The 20,880-nt window shown below is 38.8% G+C and overlaps 1 protein-coding gene and 1 long non-coding RNA gene across 10 annotated transcripts in view; one reads left to right on the forward strand and one right to left on the reverse strand.

Annotated features, from left to right (window-relative positions):
• The window catches only part of MYO16 (myosin XVI), a 717,368-nt gene that overhangs the window by 673,761 nt on the left and 22,727 nt on the right, over positions 1 to 20,880 (forward strand). For all 9 annotated transcript variants that reach the window (XM_054529223.2, XM_054529222.2, XM_054529219.2 and 6 more), the window contains 2 exons: positions 430 to 588; positions 15,115 to 15,206. In XM_054529223.2, coding sequence (XP_054385198.1) covers positions 430 to 588; positions 15,115 to 15,206 — 251 coding nt within the window. The remainder of the gene's footprint in view (positions 1 to 429; positions 589 to 15,114; positions 15,207 to 20,880) is intronic.
• The window catches only part of LOC134759909 (uncharacterized), a 59,126-nt gene continuing 38,673 nt past the window's right edge, over positions 428 to 20,880 (reverse strand). Inside the window, exons 2-3 of the long non-coding RNA XR_010136824.1 lie at positions 5,930 to 6,095; positions 428 to 2,827 (exon numbers count right to left, since the gene is read on the reverse strand). This is a non-coding gene — a long non-coding RNA (uncharacterized LOC134759909). The remainder of the gene's footprint in view (positions 2,828 to 5,929; positions 6,096 to 20,880) is intronic.

Here is a 20,880-nt window from a genome sequence, read left to right on the forward strand (position 1 = left end):
GATGTTGAAAATATCATTATAGTGTTTCTTATCACTCAAGTGTTTCTTATTTTTTCCAAAGCTGTAAGATTGCCTAAATTTATTTAAATGTAATCATTCAGAAAACTCCTGAAACATGAACTCATTGCTTTCTCATGACAGGCAATACTATAATGACAAGTTATTTGATCTATGACATCAAAAATTCTTTATAAATATGTTTGAATGCAACAAATTATTTTTACCACTTAACATTTTCCTTTTTGTTTAACATTGTTGTGGCAAAATTTGGTGAATGTTATATAGGCTACCAATTTTATTAAAGATTATTATTATTTTAAATGTCATGAATGTTTGATTTGATGTTTTATTATTTTCTCCAAATGTTTTATTCAGTATATTCAGTACATGTTATCAGAAAATAATTATGTTTTCTAAAATTTATTTTAGGTTTTGAAACTAACATGAACATAAGTAGCCGAGATGACCCTAGTACATCAGAAATTACTTCCGAGACTCAAGACAGAAATGCAAATAACCATGGAATTCAGTTATCTAATTCACTATCTAGTGCTATAACTGCTGAAAATGGAAATTCCATCTCAAATGGTAAGCACTTTTTAAACTCAGAAGTAAATGTATAAAAGTTTTAGGCTGTGTCAACTTTCTAGGAGGAATGGATTTAAAATATGAAAATGAAGTAGGGTTAAGAACTGGAAAATAGAATATAAACCATGAAACTCCCCTGCAGGTATTATTGTCAGCATATGATTGCTTCAGTTAAAGAATTGGAATTGTATTCACTCTTTGTTGACTTTTCCAAAATTTTATGGAGTATTAATCTAAAAGAACTGGTCCAAAATTAGTCTTATACTGAGCAGAAGAAGGCAATAGATTCTCTACCAATATTTTTAATTAAAAAATTATTCTGGAAACTAAGATATGTGAAGGAAAATAATATTAAAGAAATGATAAGTGCCAGACTGGCTTCAGGTATTTTAAGTACATCAATGAGTGCCACATTTAGAAAGTAGCTTGATTGCAGGTACAAAAGCTGAGGATCACGCAAGTATTTTCTCTCACAAATAAAAGAAGACAGAGGCTTCTGGGAATAACTGATGGGAAGACTCAGACCAACTATTCCTGAGAGCCTCCCACAAGCTGGGAAAGCATGTTTGTTTAGTCTAATTAGCGGCGTGGGAGAACCATCACCATGCTGAAATGCTGGGAAGCAGCTGAAGACCTGGGAGTGGGGTGCAAGGTGAGCCGAAGCAAGGAAGCCTACACTTGAGACTTGGCTCATGGAGACATAAGGGTACCCACATTGTTCAGAGAAGGCAGCTAAGAAGTCAAGTTGTGCTTCTGACTGCCTTCTCAAATTACAGGGCAAGAAACTGAGTCGTGGCCCCACCAAGGCCTTGGGGTGGGGCCTTCAAGTGTTCTTCCCAAGAGTCAGAGTGAACCAGAACCAAGAACCATGTTGAGTTGCCCAGATGTAACCAGGCCTACAGGTACCTGGGAGAAACACATGTAAATCTTCCCCAAAGCGCAGTAATAGCATCCTAGGCTTCAAAACATTCTTAGAAACCATTTTTCAAATGCAAAGTCCAACACAGTTAGAAATAACCAGGCGTAAGGGCACACAAAATAAGATAAAAAATTAAAAGCAGAGACAGCAGCCAATTGCAATATGTCACAGGGATTCAAAAGATTGGAATTCAAAGACACATGCCTTAAAATAAGTATGTTTACTCAGCCCCCCACGAAATGAAACAACGAGAATTTCAGCAGAAATGGGAAACTATAAGGAAATCGTCAAATGGAAATTCTGAAATTGGAAAATGCAATAATAAAATTGAGTACAACAGAGGATAAAGTTAAATTTAATTAGATATAGTTGTTTAAAAACAAAACAAATAAAAAATAACTGGGGAAGTGGAAGATAACTCAGAAAATCTCCAGAATGAAACAGATTGAAGCAAAAGAGAAGAATGGAAACTCCAGACAATGGTTTAGAGATATAAAGGACAGTGAGAAGGATGATTGAAGTCTTAGGGAAAGAAGAGGGAGTGCATGAGCAGAAGAAAGACTTGGTGAGAAATGTTAGAGCATCTCCCAACATTGACGAAAGAGCGTCAGGAAACAGATTTAAGTTGGCAGATTTTTATAACGTTCAACATACATTCTTCATGGGATCCAGCAATCTGACTCCTCGGTATCTTCCCAAGAGAAATGACAGCAGTGTCCACACAAACACCTGTATGCAAATGCATATGGTGACATTATTCATAATCACATAAAACTGGAAATAAATTCAGTGTCTTTCAACTGGTGACTGGCTTGTATTAGTGATCCATCGCTGTGCAAAACATTACTCCCAAAACTTGGAGGCTTATGTAAGAAATGGTTATTATTTCATAGTTTCTGTGGGCCAGGAAGCTGTCTGTGGCTTAGCAGGGTGCCTTTGGTTTAAGGTCCCCCGTGAGACAGCAATCAAGCTGTCAGCCAAGACCACAGTCATCTTGAGACTTGAGTGAAGGCTGATCCATTTTCAAGGTCACTCACATGGCTATTAGCAGGCCGCAGAAGGTTCACATCCAAGTCAACTCACATGGGCCTCTCCACACGGCAGCTCTCCCCACATCCCTGAGCAAGCAATCCAAGAGAGAGCACCCCAGATGGAGGCCGCAGTCTTCACATAACCCAGTCTTGAAAGTGACACCCCAGCACTCTGTCACGTTTGATTGAGTCACTAAATCCAGGCCACACTCAATGGGTGGGGAGTCCGTGAGTGCCTGGAGGTGGGCTCACCAGCATCTCACAGGCTGAACTAGCACATGGATGAAGTCTGCAATAAATAAGAGTGATCAACTGTAACAAGCATCAAGAGGGATGGCTAAAGCATTGTGTTGAGGTTAAAAAAAAAAATCAAAAGACTAAATGTGATCCTGCTTATATAACATTTGGGGAAAAGCAAAGCTGGAGACAGAAAACAGCTGAGTGGTTGCTGGAGGCTGGGCGTAATGGCAGGAGATGAAGTTCAGAAGGACATGTGGTGTTATAGACAACCGGGAGTGCTCATGTCTGCAGATGCACAGATGTGTATGTCTGAAAATGGTGAATCTCACTGTCTCTAAATTACACCATAATCAATCCAACTTTTGTAAAAATGAAACAGAAACCTTTGCAAAGCCTGAGTAGGATACATAAAACTTTCCTAGGTGTATCATAGTAAAACATCTATAAAATAAAGACCGAGAATTAATTTTAAAAGCAGTTAGAGGTAAAAATATGTACTATTTTCGAAAAGCAGCAACTGAAGTCCAAAGACAATGAAATAACACAGTTAACATGCTCAAATAAAATAACTGCCCCCCAAAAATTCCTGTAATAATGAAAGGGAGTTAATACTTTCATTGTATTAACATAGTTTATTGTATTACATAGTTTATTTTAAGGATATTTTTAGGAAAAAAAATAAAAATGAAAGGAATTAAACACTGACAGACTCAGAATGCTTAGAGATGAAGGAAAGAATAAAGAATAACTAAAAAGGCAGTAAAATTTGGAGGGGTAAAATAATGTTTAATATTATACACTGATAAACCTACCTTGCCAGTTGTAACCTCAAAGGTAACCCCTGAAAGAATGTTAGTGGGGTAGATAATATCCAAACTAGTAAAAAGAGAAAAATAAAATCATAAAAAGTCAACTCAGAAGATGCAAAAAGGGGATAAAATAGGAAAAGTAGGGCAAGGAGAAAGTTCTGAGACAGTAGATATAAAAACACATATGAAAATAAACCTTATTTAATTACAATAAACTTTAAAAGACTTATCTAATGTAAATTTCTATGAGAAATGATTAGCAGAACATTTTAAAAACTAAGATTTCTGAAAACAGTAAAACATAAGGATTCTGAAAGAGTAAATGTAAAGGGATAGAAAAGAAAAAGATACAACATGCAAATATTAAAAAGCAACAAAAATAGTGCTCATATATTTGAACTTCAAAAATTACATCTCTAGGCCAGGCGTGGTGGCTCACCCCTGCAATCCCAGCACTTTGGGAGGCCGAGGCAGGCAGATCACCTGAGGTCAGGAGTTCGAGACCAGCCTGGCCAACATGGTGAAACCCCATCTCTACTAAAAATACAAAAATCAGCTGGGCGTGGTGGTGTGTGCCTTTAATCCAAGCTACTCAGGAAGCTGAGGTAGGAGAATCGCTTGAACCCAGGAGGCAGAGTTTGCAGTGAGCCAAGATCGTGCCACTGCACTCCAGGCTGGGTGACAGAGCCAGACTTTGTCTAAAAAAATAAAATAAAATAAAATCTCTAAGTAATCAATGTATTCAAGAAAAAATCACAAAATAAATTAAAAACCAAAACATTTTAACTAATGACAATGCAAATATGACAACAAAACTTTTAGGACATGTCCAATGTCTTTTGTGTATGAGTGGAAGGGGTTCAGGTACAGTGTCGGTATGGTCAATATGTGGCTGGATGGCATCGTGGCCATGGCTGGGCTTTTAGTGTCCACATCAACTGAACAGTATCTATTGTCCCAATTAAGTCATTTCTTATGCTTCATTCCATCCCATCCTCCCACCTTGCCACCCTTCTGAGTCTCCAGTGTCTATTATTCCACTCTACGCCCAAGTGGACACATTATGTAGCTCTCACTTGTAAGTGAGAACATGTAGCATTTGTCTTTCTGTGTCTTAGTTATTTCACCTAAGATAATGGCGTCCAGTTCCATTCATGTTACTGCAAAAGATCTCTTAAGAAATGGAAATGTATGGCTTCAAACATTTGCATCACAAGAAAACAAATACAATGAGTGTTAAAAGTATCTAGAAATTAGAAACAGAACAAAAACTAAATACTACGAAAATAGAAGGAAAGATATAATAGTGATAATAAGAACATAAGTTATTGAAATATAAAACAAATAACAAAATAATGTGAAGGGATAGAAAGGAAGGAAAGAGAAAGTTGTTTATCTTTTAAAAAATTATCTTTAAAAACATTAATAAGATTGAAAATTTCTTGCAAGGGGATAGAGAAAGAGAAAATTGGCACAAATAACAGATTTTAGATTGAAAAGGGGACATCAATACAGATCTGGCTGAAATTAAAAATAGTAAGAGAATATTACAAACAGTTTTACGCCAAGATAAATTTGCAAATTTACATAAACAAATACATTCTTAAAAAAGATAGAACTAACGAAAATGGACAAAAGAAGTAGGAAAGCTAAATAACACCGTAAATGTTAAATTAATGGAATTTGTAATTGAGTGCCTTCCTACAAGGAAAATTCCAGAATCAGATGGTTTCTCCACTACATTTTTCCAAAATTCTAAGGATGAAATAACTCCAATGTCACATACATGCTTTCAGAGAATAGGAAGGAAGGAGAAAAAAAATAATATTACTCCAGCTTTCATAATTAGCCACTTAATTTATGACAAAATTGGCATGTGAGGGCACGGGGGAAGAATAATTGATTGCTATCCATGTGGAGCGAACAGTGAAACTTGACTCTGCCTAATGCTATACACACACAACAATTCCTGATAGATTATAGATCTGTATGTCAAATGTCAAATAATAAAATGGGTAGAAGAAACAATAGGAGAGTATCTTTCTTACTTCATAAAAGGAAAGAAGGGCTTCTTAAGCAAGACACAAAAGTTTTAACCATAAAGAAAAAAGAAAAAAAACATAAACAGGGAGAAAATATTTTCAGCACATTTACCCAACAAAGACTAATATTCAACGTTTATTTAAATTAAAAACAAAAGACAGCTGAAAAGAAAATTGGACAGAATATGTGAATACCACTTAGAAAAACATTTTTAATGGAGTCCAACCTCATTAGTAACTAGAGAAATGTAACTGAAGACTCCAGGGCGATACTGCCACACACACTCTGGAATTACAGACCTGCCTGACAAGGAAGAGGTGCTCGGAGAATGGACTGCCACAAAGTGAGGACAGCGATTTCATTCGAAGGAGAAGGCCAGTAGCGATTTGGAGAGATGACTACAGGAGCTTCCGCAGAGCTGCCAGTGTTCTATTTCTTTATTTTATTTGTGTGGTTGTTACAATTCTGCAATTTTAAAAAAAAAAAAAAGAGGAAGAAAGAGATGGAGAAAGGGAACTTCTCTTCACCAAAATATTTAAGTTTTCCGTGTTTTGAGGCAAAAGGCAAAAACTACAGCTTTGGAAATGATCCCAAAAAACTTAATAATAATAATAATAATAATAACTGCAAGTCTTACTCTAGATATCAAAACCTAACCAAAAACCAAGGAAACAAACAGTAACCCTCTAGACCAAAATGGAGATGTTTGTGGAATAGGTTCCATGAAATTAATAATATAAATTCTTTAGGAGTATCAGGGTTCTAAACTTCAGCAAGTTAACAGATAGTGTGTACAGCCAAAGCCTGCAACACAGATTTCTGTGTTCTCCCTTAACATGCTTACAGATTTTAAAATAAAGTTGGTTCTATGCTGTCATTAAGTAAAAACCACTTGAAAATCTCAAGAGTTATGTGTGCAAAAGGAAAATTATTTCAATTGGAAATTCAATCTTTCAAAGCAACTTGACACATTTATGCTGATCTACTCTTGTGAGCGCCATGAATTTCTGGGGGCCTGGAACCTTCCCCATGATTTTTAAAACATCCAGCACAATACCCTTTATATTTAGGCCCTCAGTAAGCATTTGCTGATTGAAACAATGTTGTTTGTTACGGAGGAATCAGTAAATCCCATACAGAGGGCAGAGTCAGAAAAACTGCCTAGTCAGTATTATAGAAATTGAACAAACATTACACATGTGCAGAATGTGATATATACATGAGCATGATAACTCTTAAAGCAATTATTAGTACAGGTTCATAACTTACAAAGTGCAGCCAATGCACTTTCTAAATAAGGGCACAAGATGAAAATAAATGTTTAAAATAACTTAAAGTTCTAATTGAATCAGAAACAGTGTTATTTTCTAGGAAACATTTCTCTTTTGAATGCCAGTATCTGCATGCTACCTCTGCTTCCCAGAAATAATTATCTGTTTGTTCATTTGTTGAAATATAGTTATGTGTGGGTAATTATAGCTATCACTTACTTTAATTGCCATCCTTTTACTGATGTGAACGCAGACTTGGATCTTTTTTTGTATACTTAATTATTCCCTGGACTTGTGGTTATTTATCATTAGATTAGAGAGCAGTTTTTAGTGTTAGAACATTTTAGCTTTATCAAACAAAATATTGTGAACATAAAGATGTTTATTTTGTGGGGACACACAGATATAAAAAATTCCAACTAGGGCATTTTATGTTCAGTATTATTTTCTTTCTGGCTATTCAGTGAATATACGTAATATGGCTGGTTATCAGGAAAAATTGCAATTAAAGAATACAGTCATTGCGTTTGCATTTACATTTATCATTCTGTACAAGTTGTCTATTTTTAATTTGCATTATGTTCATCCTCAATGCACAATAAGGGTTATTTGTGTTGAATAAAGGCTTCCTAAGGCAAAAGGTTAGGGGACATCCTTTGCAAGACCAGGAAATCTGCATTCTGTGCTCCGACTCTGGCACCTTGTTGAACTTAGGCCATTAGGGCACCAAACCACACCAGTTCTGGGAACATCTAAGAATGGCTTCCATCAGCCACACCTCGAAATCAATCCAAACCACCAGCCAAGGAGCCTTTGGTTGGAACCCATAAATATCTTTAATATGTATTTTACAACATCACTTTCTTTATGGAGATTGTACACCTTCTTTGGAATGCATACCCTTGTCTGACTGAAAGCCTAACAGCCAGAGAAAAGGAAGCAAGCCTCACTTGACAATCTGGAATATGTTGCAATCATCTATTTTAAGCAACAGAAGTTACCTTTGCAAAGAAAGAAAACTCCTGGGGCATCGAGTAAGCCCTGCCCCACTCATCCTTCTAGTTAAAAGCATTTTAAAGTCACATTAAATAATTTCTAATTTGGATATTATTTAATTACATTTTCTCCACTGCAGTTGAGAAGTCAGTGTTGAAAAGGAATAGATTGAAATGCTCACTCTGCTATTTCCTAGCAGTGGAATATTGTTCCCAGTGCTTAAGGCATCATTCTGCCTGGGTTTGAAGCTCAGCTCTGATGCTTAACTCCCCGACCATGGGCAAGTTACTTAACCTCTCTCTTTTTCAATTTTCTAATCTTAAAAATGGGAATAATAAATAAAAGCACCGACTTCATGGATTGCTGTATTTTATATGATGATATTTAGCAGAAAGTTAATACTCAAGAAATATTACCTATACACAGTTATTCATAAAATATTATGTGTTTTAGAGCTAGAAGAGTCATGAGGGTTTATCCAACAGAAACAACAATTACAGGAATGAGGTAGATGAGGTGCAAGGCAGTGAATTCGTTTCTCTGAAACCATGCAGGCTATAATAGTAGATCAGTGCTTTATGATATTTTCTTAGACACAAATGCCCACGTGTACAGCCAAATACAAAATATTACTTGGATGGCTTGTGCTGGTATTCAGGGCAAAGACAGACATTACAATTTGGAATCTCTGGGATGAACAGAAGCAGGAATATCTGGGTGGAGTCCAAGGGAAGGGTCTATTTAATATCTAGGTTGGAGGATTCAAAATAATATGAAGGGCAGGATGGCAAGAGGAAACCCAGTGAAGAGAGAGGTGCACATTAGTCAATCAAAACACTTACCAAGTGCACCTGTCACATGTAGGCATTGTGTTATGCATGGGAGCCCTATGATACCTAAGCAACACAAGATGACCTCTTTGTGTGAACAGTGAAAATACGGAGCACATTGAAAATACATACCAAGGAGACTGGAAAATAGGGCAGTCAGCAATAAATGTCAAACGAATCCCATAAATAATGATTACTCTGTTACTTTCCACATAGATAAAAGAGATGATTCTGGTGGGCTGGGATTGCTAAGGATGCCTCATAGAGAAGGTTGGGATTTTCAAAATGAGTTTAATTCAGAAAAGAAAGGAGCACATTTCCATGAATTTGCTGCACAATGTATTGTGGCAGGAATGTGAATCAGCTTCTCTGATAGAATAGGTGAGTAAATAACAGAGGAAAGAAACAATTATGTAGGAGTCTACAGAGCCATGAATGCCAATTTAAAGAGTGTCTTGGCCGGGCGCGGTGGCTCACGCCTGCAATCCCAGCACTTTGGGAGGCCGAGGCAGGCGGATCACAAGGTCAGGAGATCGAGACCATCCTGGCTAACACGGTGAAACCCCATCTCTACTAAAAATACAAAAAATTAGCCGGGTGTGGTGGTGGGCGCCTGTAGTCCCAGCTACTTGGGAGGCTGAGGCAGGAGCAAACCTGGGAGGCAGAGCTTGCGGTGAGCTGAGATCGCGCCACTGCACTCCAGCCTGGGTGACAGAGCGGGACTCCATCTCAAAAAAAAAAAGTATCTCTGAAAGGGCTGTCCTTGTTTTGATGGGGGGGTACTCTGCTATTTTGGAGAAGTGTACCTGATTGTACTATCCAGAGTGAACAATAGAATTGGAAACTGAGTTTGGGGGTGCCAGTTTTGAATTCATTCACTTAAGCCTTGGCAGGTTTTGTACATGAAGCAAGAGTATTAAAGACTGTACTGGTATAGGAGTCAAGAAGAGGAAGGTGTCAGGAACGACTCCAAGAATTTGAGGCAAATGATGGGAGAATACAGCACTCTTTAGAAGGGAAGGGCAATTCCCAAAGGAGGTTAATTCTATAAGCAGATTTGGAGCTCAAGAAAGAAGGAATTCTGATTATGGATGATTTTTCCATAAATGATGATTACAGGTTTGGAGTTTAGGCCAGGGTTCCAGGATAGAAAGAGAAAAGCCAGAATTTTCAAAGAAGCTGGAGACATGGTGGTTATTTATAGCATCAGAGGAACAATCATAAAGAGGAATAAGAAAAGAAATATGACCACTAAACCACTTAGAATGCCAAACTTTGAGAAATTTACATTGAGAAGGGGGAAAATGGAGACATACAATAGGTGCTCAAGAGATAGAAGACAGATGTCCAATTTCATGTAAATCAAGAGGGGAGTGGATTTAAAGGTGATGGAATACTTGGAAAGCTGGACAGATGTGAAAAGATAATTCAAACCGTCTTGCCATTGACCAAACAAGTTTGGGTCCCTACAAAATGACAGATTTGACTAACAGATTCTAACCGGTTAGCCATGTAAAATTCAGTGCCATACCCCCCCTTGGAAGTCTCTTTCTCATTCTTGTCTTGTCTTTTTTTTTTTTTTTTTTTTTTGAGATGGAGTCTCACTGTGTCGCCCAGGCTGGAGTGCAGTGGCACGAACTCAACTCACTGCAACCTCCGCCTCCCGGGTTCAAGTGATTCTTCAGCCTCAGCCTCCTGAGTAGCTGGGACTACAGGCGCGTGCCACCACATCCGGCTATTTTTTTTTTTTTTTTTTTGTATTTTTTTTAGTAGAGGCAGGGTTTCACCGTGTTAGCCAGAATGGTCTTCATCTGCTGACCTCGTGATCTGCCTGCCTCAGCCTCTCAAAGTGCTGGCATTACAGGCGTGAGCCACTGCACCTGGCCCTCATTCTTTTCTTCTTATAAGAATTTACGTGAACCCACTGGGCTCTGCATGTAGACCTCATGGCCCCAGAGTCTCTCACTTTTCAAAATTACTTTAAAAATCACACAGAACTCCAGGGACCAGGTCTACAGCACAGTGATGAGGAGGATGTCCTAAAAGCCATTCCTCTTTGTGTCCTGGAGGAAGGTTTAACTTTCAGTGCTCTAAGCAGCCTCCAATTCAGGAGGAGAGGGAGAGCAGAGGCTGCTTCTTCCTGCTAAACCTTCAATCAAGGCCAAAGCCTTTTTGACTTTTGCCCACTCAAGTTTGGAGGAACAGCAGCAGATTCTATGGAGTGTCCACAGCATGCATATCCATTATGCCATGGAGATCAGCTTTGGGGAATTCCTTCCCCCGAACATCTGCATGTTTTCTTTGAGCAGAAGAGCTGGATATCTGGAGGGTAGAGTAGGGTGGATGCAGTTTCAGAAGACCTTGATTTGCTGTCATTTGGGCAAGAATGGCTTTTTGAAATACTTTGGTATCAAATGGACCAAAAGCTCAACTTTTTGAAGCACACTATTGCCCTGGAAAGAATGTGTTCAGCAAGGGACACATGAATCTCTAAGCTGGGAATTGTTAACTCCAAGCCTGGTCTGGGGAGAAGGCTGCTACAATAAGAGGAGCAGTGGGGGCTTCTCAGAATGTGCAGAAGCTCCTTCTCAGACAGAATTCCACCTTTTAATGAAGGCACAGATAAAGAGCTCCATCTTCACTTTAAATGTTCTTCCAACACGATTGGAGTCTTCACCCTGGTTAAAATGCACTGTGGGATTCTCTACCCACGCAAGACTGTGGGACTTTTCTGGGGGCCTTTGCTTAGCAATGTTCCCGTTAGCTGTGTGAGAAAATCCGTGCTATGTTTAAAAAAAAAAAAAAGTTCTTGTCAGTTAGGGACACATGTACAAATATTTACAGCTGAAATGACATGATTTCTGGGATTTAAGTGAAAAATGAATAAAAAATGGATAAAAATGGATAAAATTGACAGCCCCAAGGCTTGGAATGGGTGCATGGAGTTTCACTGCATATTCTCTTTATGTAAATGTTTGTAATAAAAAGTTTTAAAACTGTGTTATTTTGATAGATAGAATGAATGTTACTGTAGTCTCATATCCATTACTTGGAATTCTTAATGAAATTGAATATGTGTATTACTTACTAGTCATTCATATTTTTTCTCCTTTATTTTCTAAACTTATTCTTTGTCCATTTTTTAATATCTGGGATCTGTAGGATGTTTTAAGAATTAAAAAAGCCTCTTATTTAATATATTTCAATGTTCTACATTGTTCTTTTAAAATACACATCTTATTTTTAGGGCATTGTCAATATGTTTAATGTTTATATAGAGACATGAATCCGTTTTTTTTTTATTCATGGTTTGTGCGTTTGGTGTCATTTTAAAATAATTTGCCTTAAGAAGGTACTGCTTCTAATATGGCAGCTAAATAAAATATTGTGCTGGTGGAAAAAAAAAAAAAAAAGACCTCCTGCCATGTAACCTCCTTTGCACCTTTGGCGCTTCCTGGCTGTCACTCTGTCCCTTCCAGTGCTCACAATGTTAGTGCATTGGCCGTGATGAGGACCCTTGGCCTGTTTGCTACAACCTTCAAAAAATCCCCTTCCCTCTGACTTCTCGGGCCCAGTCGGCTGTCCCACCCCCTCTTCCACGTGCCTGTCTCCCCCAGCACCCACTCGCCTGCCTCCCTCTCCGCTGTCCTCACCTGGCCCTCCACCTGCATGCAACCACCTGCCCACGCTGCCATCTGTCCCTGTCTGTGGAGCCCTGACACAGGTTCTGGGACCCATTCTTTCTTTAGTCAACAGTTATGAATGAAATACCTTTGAACTCATTGCTTAGATAAAATGGTGTCACTTCTCTGCTGGGAAGTCTGCAGTGCCACCTATCGTCTCCAAAGTGTGGTCACATTTCCGCGAAGCGTCCTTGTGTTTTGTTGCCTTATCACATTTGTGCTCTCAGCCAGGCAAGTCCTTCTCGACTTTGTTCGCCCTCCACAATTCTCCTCCTCCTGGAAGGCCCAGGTCCTTTAGCAACACCACCGTGAAGTTTACTGTAGTCCCTTCCATCAGAATGCATCCTTACCTTCTCTAAGACCCTGTTCAACGTGACCTGTACTTCTCTTAATCCTGAAATCATGCTGCTGTGTGTTTGGCCCCAGTGCCATTCTCACTGAATTATGACTTTTTCAAGGGCGGGGACTTTTCTTCATTCTTCATTGTATTTCTCAGCGCCTTATGCAGAGGTTGCTCATAAATGTTTTTAACCTTAATTTAATCGACTCTATGCAGTGCTCAGCAGGCTATCGATTCGACTCTGAGCTTATACCCTTTCAATTGAGTTTCTGTTTTGATTCTGAGATCCAACTTCTAATTTTATTTATTGATTTATTTATTTATTATTTATTTATTTTGAGATGGAGTCTCACTCTGTCACCCAGGCTGGGGTGCAATGGAGCAACCTTGGCTCACTGCAACTCTCCCTCCCGGGTTCAAGCGATTCTCCTGCCTCAGCCTCCCGAGTAGCTGAGACTACAGGTGTGCACCACCATGCCCGGGTAATTTTGTATTTTTAGTAGAGATGGGATTTCACCATGTTGGCCAGGCTGGTCTCGATCTCCTGACCTCAGGTGATCCACCACCTCAGCCTCCCAAAGTACTGGAATTACAGGCATGAGCCACTGCACCCAGCCCCAACTTCTAATTTATAATTTAGGTTTGAAAAATGGATCACAGATGTCTTCTCCTGTCACAGATCCCCTGTCTTAGTAAGATATCTGGTGAACTGGTTTCTTTATGGTTCCTATAGAAGTGAAGGTTTATCTTGCTTATCAATCAGCCCCTTCCTCCCAGCACCCCATCCTTGATTCCCCTCTAAGAGGTGGTCCTTCACATGAATCCCAAGCCCTTTTTTGTGCCCTACTACCCGGAAACACATTTTTTTTTCCCAACTATCTGCTTTATCTAGTTTCCTGAAATTTCATATTATGCCTGATCTTGGATTGACACACTCCCTTCCGCCTGTGTGAATTTCAGGCTGCTCCAACACTCACTGTGATTGGAGCCTTTCCTGTGTCCTGCCGCCACAGTGTCTAAGGACACTATTCCCACCTAGCACCTGAGGCTACTGCTGCTGCTTGTGGCTGAGATCTGTTCTCCAGCAAGAGAACCCCCACCCACTGGCCATTGTCTGCCCAGTCTTCATGAAGTTAGCTTTTCCATACCAAGGTATCTGGACATGTAACAAGATCACCTGGAACGCCTTGTTGTGTGTTGACAGGATTGTGTAGACTTCCCTGAGGAACTGTCTCCTATAATTGGAAAAGCGTGCACTGATCGTCTAATGATTTTTAATTTAGGAATTATGTGTATGTTTAATCAAGTACGCTGTGCTAGTTAATTATGCTTTCAGAGGAGAGTAGTAATCACTTCGGTATTTAAAGTTCTCTGAGTTGAATTCATTTTGTTGGGTTCTTATTTCTCTTTTTGTCTATTCATGTTTATTAATCGAAGTCACTTGCAGTGATGCGTGATGCCTGTATCACAGTGATTCTCAGCCCATGTAGGAGGGGATGACTTTGCCCTCCAAGGAACTTTTGGCAATGTCTGGGAACACTTCTGGGTGCCACAAATGGGGGTGCTGCTGGCATCTAGTGGGTGGAGGTCAGGGATGCTGTGAAACATCCTGCAATGCATGGGGCAGACCCCACTGCAAAGAATTATACAGGCCAAAATGCCAGTAGTGCAGAGGTTGGGAAACTGCTTTGATCATAAAGGATAGTTAATAAAATCATTTGGTGCCTCATAGCGACTTCGTGTTGTTGGCGGACATGTAAAGTTTCATAAACCTACAACTTACTCTGCGTGGTTGCTCATGAATTGGTGTGTTGTGAATAGGCAGCTCTCCCCACCTTTTCCTCATGGAAATTCAGCCAATCTCTTTGCTTCCTTGTGCACAAAATGAACTACAGCCAGTGGAATTCATCAGACCCACAGGCTTAGTTATGCTCTGATTTTCAATCCCTTCCTCGCCTCCCTGCAATGCTATGAATGGCAGCCACAGTCTGCTGTCTGCAGTCACCCCAGCGACTCAGTGGGCCCGTCACTGACCCCAGATGCTTCTTCAAACCTTTTCAGTCTCTAGAAGTTTCCCTTCTCCCCTCCAATACTTATCTGCTCACTTTTGTGCTATTATCACATATTTCCTTAGTATCATTGTATCTCCTTTGGCAGGATATGTCCTCTTTTCCTAAATGAAGCTGCCACAATACTGTGCGTGCCCATGTTTCATTGCAAAATTTAGTATTTAGTTTGTGTTTAAGGATCATCATTTCAATTCGTAAAAGATAACAATTCTAGTTTATTGTAATGAGCGCATGACTTACTTTATTTGGAACAAGGAGACACTGCTTAACTCCAGATTTGTGTTGACCTCAATAGGTTTACCTGAAGAAGATGGATACTCACGGTTGTCTATAAGTGGCACAGGGACTTCGACATTTCAAAGACACAGGGACAGTCACACCACTCAGGTAATGACATCTGTCTGTTCACATGTGCAGTGACAAATGGAATTCAGTTATGACAAGGCATTCATTGTTACCAATAGATGCTCTGTGTGGGCTGGAGAGCTCAGCTGTTCTCACCTCTGCCCTGTACTCCTTCAGCTGAATGGTCTTCTCGCTCCACCTTAGCTGACTAGAAATTTCTGCTTGTTTCCAAAATAAAGAATAGTGTCCAAAACAACTAAAACATAATAGTTTTAAATGAAATATTGTAGATTTAATTTATATTGTGGTACTTTAAAATTATTCTCGGGTGAAGATGATATTAAACCTGCTGAATGAAGTTGCTATGCATTTGACCTTGGCTAAAATAGGATGACTCTTAGTGACCACACCTGGGAATAAAATGCTTGACCCACCTGTGGTTTCATGGCATGCATCTTATCTCAGTTATGACATTCACTTCCATGTAATTGATATTCATTTAAAATATGACATATAATGAGAACATGGTAAAATCAAAATGAGATTGCAGTCCACAAAACTGTTTGGAGGTGCATTACTGATTCCATGTAAATGTTTTATGTGTCTCTTCCTAACAATTTCACCAAAATAAACAAGATTATCACTTCAAGAAGAAGAAAAAAAGAACCCATTTGTGCTTTTAGAAAGTAAAAGAATTTATATTATAGAATGTACTGTTTTATTTTCCTTTTATGTTGAATTTTAAAATATACTTTAAATAATTATCTTTAAAATATATAATGTTGCTTTCAAGGTGATGCACAAACCACTAATTAGAGAGACTTTGTTATCAATATATTAACAGACTATTGCTTTAGCAACAGGATTGTTGTTTTATCTAAAGTTACAGCACAATTTTTATGTCAAACATCTACATAAAAGTCTAAAATAACCTCAGCCAAGTATCCAGATGTTTCCATGAAATCAACTATCCAGCTAATGATCAGCTTTCCTTGGAATATTTAGCATTATAGAGGCATGGCCATATTATCAGCTGAGATTTTTCTAAATAACACTGATGAGGTAGTGAGAAAAATCAATAATTTGAATCTTAAGAATAAATCTTACAGTAGGCAATCTTCTGAAATCACTTGCACTGATATCCAGGCGCTGAAATAGAAAATGCTGATTGGTTGCAATAATAGATTGTCCTAATCTCCCCTCTATTCCTTAGAGATGCATCTACTTTACCTTGTAAGCATCACAGATGCTTCCTCTGAGATCATGCACAAGGGAACCTCCTGGTCATGAACACTGGTTTGATTTTTGTATCGGAGGCCTGACTCCTGTACATTACAACACAACGCTGGGCCATCTGACATCCTTTCCAGGCCTGCCCCGTGTACATTACAACACAACGCTGGGCCATCAGACATCCTTTCCAGGCCTGCCCCTACAATGTGGTTCTTAGACAAAGGGAGTCATTTGAAAGAAGGTATATATAGTAGGCTGCTTTGTGACTTTTCCTCTGTGTTTGGCTAAGAATCAAAGAGAGATGAGAAAGGTCGTCAGGAATCATTTTCCATTCTCAGATTTCAAAGAGGCCTTGTTTTCAAATGCAGACATCCCTGATGAGGCAGGAACTGCCAGTCATCTTGGGGCACATTCTTTTTCTCAAGGAAACTGAAAACCATGCTTATTTTCTTCCATGCAAATTGTGGGCACTCACGTGATGCGACAGATTCCTTACTGGTGAGAAGCTGTAAGAGTTATGTGAAACTATGTGTTTAATGGCTTTCAGAATTTATCGTTCATGTGACATTTATACAAGAAGTACGGACACATGCAGGGAAGCAGCTTTTTAGCTTTTCTACTAATGCAATTAAATAGAAATTCTATAAAATCCAGTCCCAGAGAGATTGGGCGTGTAGCAGTAAAATTAAATGGTGACCAAAAATGAAATTTCTCTTTAAGGATGTCTGTATTTTCATTAGCCTCATCATCAGTTTTAATAAACTCCCTTCAAGGAAGATAAAATGTCTGGGCATTATGGTAGATAAAGAAAAGAGAAAATAGAGTCAGTAATTTGCCAAAGATCATATGGAAAATCACTGAGTCCACAATTCGAATGGAAATCAAGATCATGTGTTCCGTTTCTGAGAATGAACTTATCAAAACCCATTAAAAGAAATGGAGGAGTCATTCAACTGTTTCATAAAATTTATTTATTTATTTATTTATTTTGAGACAGAGTTTCACTCTTGTTGCCCAGGCTGGAGTGCAATGGGATGATCTCAGCTCACTGCAACCTCCACCTCCTGGTTCAAGCAATTCTCCTACCTCAGCCTCCCAAGTAGCTGGGATTACAGGTGTGCACCACCACACCCGGCTAATTTTGTATTTTTAGTAGAGACGGAGTTTCATCATGTTGGTCAGGCTGGTCTCAAACTCCTGACCTCAGTGATCCACCCGCCTTGGCCTCCCAAAGTGCTGGGATTACAGGCATGAGCCACTGCACCTGGCCTGTTTCATAAAACGTAAAGAATTTTTGGCTCAAAAATAAAAGTCTTCAGTAGCCATAGTGGACATTTGTGATTTGGCTTTTTCTTGCCAGTCCCACATTTAAGTTTCGCACCTACCATGATGAAAATACAAGGGAAGGGACTCTCTCTTCCTCCCCTGCTTTGACAGCTGGACAAACACATGTAAGATGGGCTCAGTTAACCTACCTACGATGGATGCAGGTGAGGGACATATAATGGAAGGGACAACAATTGACCTGGCTCCATGGGGTGACATTGGGCAGTAGTGGCTCCATGCAGCACCAGCAGAAGAATATTAGTCAGAGAAGAACTTCGCTCAGAGCACGCCAGCCATCAGCCCCTGCATCCACCTCACCCACTCGCCAGACCTTTTTGTCGAAGTTCATGTCCTTCCTTAGCCTTCCAATGAAGCCTCTACCTGCCTGAGATGTCCGTGGTTAGTTTCCTTTGCTTAGAAATCAGAATTTTGACTAATATACACATTTAATTTTATTGTTACTATCTATAAAATTTTACATCCAAACAAGTATTTTTTTCACTAAGTGTACAAACTCTTCATTTGTTCTCAAAATAGATGCAAAACATTTTCTGATTGATAGGGCTGGAGCCTTAATATATGGTGGTTGTTTATGTAAAAAGAAGAATATAGAAAATGTAGTTGATGTTGTACTCCATTATAACTTTTTATTAATTTGAAAACTATAATGGCTTTACATAAAAGTAGTGAAAATTAATTTTACATAAAACATTTGAAAATAGCAAAAGCCGGGACATGTGCTGCGCTGTGCATGGGGCTGTGTTCCTTTGCACTTCCCAAGCACTAAGCATGAATAAAACCGGCTGTGAGATACGACATCATGGAATTCCACACACTGGCCCTTGAGGGAGCTTTGTGGCAGTTCCCAGGACTCAAATCTAGAATTTCGTAGGTTATAGTATTTTAAAGTAGCTTTGGAATTAAACAGCATTTATGAAAAGAATATGACATTTATCTACTTACCATTTTATGAGATTTTACTTTTTTTAAAAAGCGTATGCTATTCGGTGTGATGCAATTCTTTAGAAGTAACTCGGTGGTGAGAAGCTAAGCAGTGGGGGAAATGCTGAGAGCATCATCCAGCCGAGAATGACTTCTTCGCATTTTTTGCCATGATGGCAATCCTCTGCTGACTCAGAGGGCCAGGTAACCTGACACGGGAAGCCCACAATTTATAAATAGAGCAAAAGCATGAAAGTCACAGGGAGGTGGAGGGATGGCCTGAAGGCAGAATGATGGCAGAAGGGGACGCAGAAACAAAAATGCTTGGTGCTTGCCCTTGGCATAAAAATTTCTAGTTACACATCTGTTTAGGGGTCCACACTTGACATTGAGAAATGAGCTGTTTAATTGTTTCATTAAGCATAGGCTGTCTCTGTTTATGTTACTATTTTTAACTCTACCACCTTTTCTTCATGCCTTATTCTTCTTCTCAGCACTCTGCTCTCCACAGTAATATCAGGTGCTTTATGTTCTTTTATTTTCATTATGGGCATTTATCATATTTCTTGCCAAGTTTTTAAAAATATTCTTTTGTTTTTGTAAAGAACATAATAAGTTATTATGCATATTGATCATATTCAGGTATTCATTGTAAGAAACCATTCATGGTCTTTGATAAAATAATGGCAGTCTGGGACCCAAGGTCTTAATAAATATCCAGCTCACTCCTGCCATAGCTGCCAATGAAAGCCATAATAAGATCAATATGCAATTGATTCACATCAAAAAGCAAATTGTTATGTGGTTTGCTTCACTGAATGATCAAATAAACCTTTTTGTAATGTCATATAGCAACAAAGTTAAGAGTTGCAGAGCACTAAATAAATACAATGCCTTCTTTCTATATTCATTGTATTTGTTATATAGACTGAAATATATTATAGCATGGAATTAAAACAAATTGTGTGTTAGATAAAATAATGAAATGTGGAAATATTTAGTTTAATCATTAAACAATAATTCTAAAGATATGTCAGGGAACATAAGTAAGATAACCCTTTCGAAAGGAAACATATATATATTTTATATAACCATATATGAGCTACAAAGAGAAGGAGATCTAGCACACAGAGCTCTTTCACACAGCCAAGGTTCAGGGAATCCTTACTCACCACTCGTGACTTACAGATTATGTGCAAAAAATGAAGGTAGTAAATTAAGTTGATGTGTGAAATGGCAGCATTTTCAACAGGGAAAGGTCATGTCCAGTAGAAATAAATAGAAATTTAGAAAATAAAAAACAAAAACATATCCTGTATTTTGTATTTTTCCATCATAAAATTGCACTGTATTTATTAATACAACATAAGTGTATATAAATGCATAGTTTTTTCTGATTAAGACGCTACTTATTATCAGTGAGGAGGATTTAATTGCCATAAATTTTAAGAAAATAAGAAGTCAGAGTAGTGACTATGTTTTTTTTTGTTTGTGTGTTTGAGATAGAGTCTCCCTCTGTCCCAGGCTGGAGTTCAGTGGCGCAATCTCGGCTCACTGCAACCTCCACCTCCCAGGTTCAAATGATTCTTCTGCCTCAGCCTCCCAAATAGTTGGGATTACAGGCGCGTGCCACCACTCTTGGCTAATTTTTTTTTTTTTTTTGGAAATGGAGCCTCACTCTGTTGCCCAGGCTGGAGTGCAGTGGCACAATCTCAGCTCACTGCAACCTGCACCTCCCAGGTTCAAGCGATTCTCCTGCCTCAGCCTCCTGAGTAGCTGGGGCTACAGGCACATGCCATCATGCTCAGCTAATTTTTTATATACTTTTTTCAGTAGAGATGGGGTTTCACCATGTTGGTCAGGCTGGTCTCAAACTCCTGACCTCAGATGATCCGCCCCCCTCCCTCCCAAAGTGTTATTACAGGAGTGAGCCACCGCACCTGGCTGTGACTACGTTTTTAAAGAGGAAAAAGTCTTGTGATATTTCTGCAAGCTCACTTTCTAGATGGGAAATCTGCAATTAGCAATATTATTGTATAGTGGAGGAGTAACAAAGTAATTGGAAACATTTGGCTAACTATAAATTCTAGGTAACAACAATTTCAATATTAATTTAATTGGCTTTTAAAGTGAAGAAAATAAGAAAAGAACTAGATAAGAATCCCAGATTCATTATGCATCATGTAAGTGCACAAAAAGGTAATTTTGGGGGTCA

This window comes from Pongo abelii, chromosome 14 (assembly GCF_028885655.2).
Source record: "Pongo abelii isolate AG06213 chromosome 14, NHGRI_mPonAbe1-v2.0_pri, whole genome shotgun sequence".
Lineage (NCBI taxonomy): Eukaryota > Metazoa > Chordata > Mammalia > Primates > Hominidae > Pongo > Pongo abelii.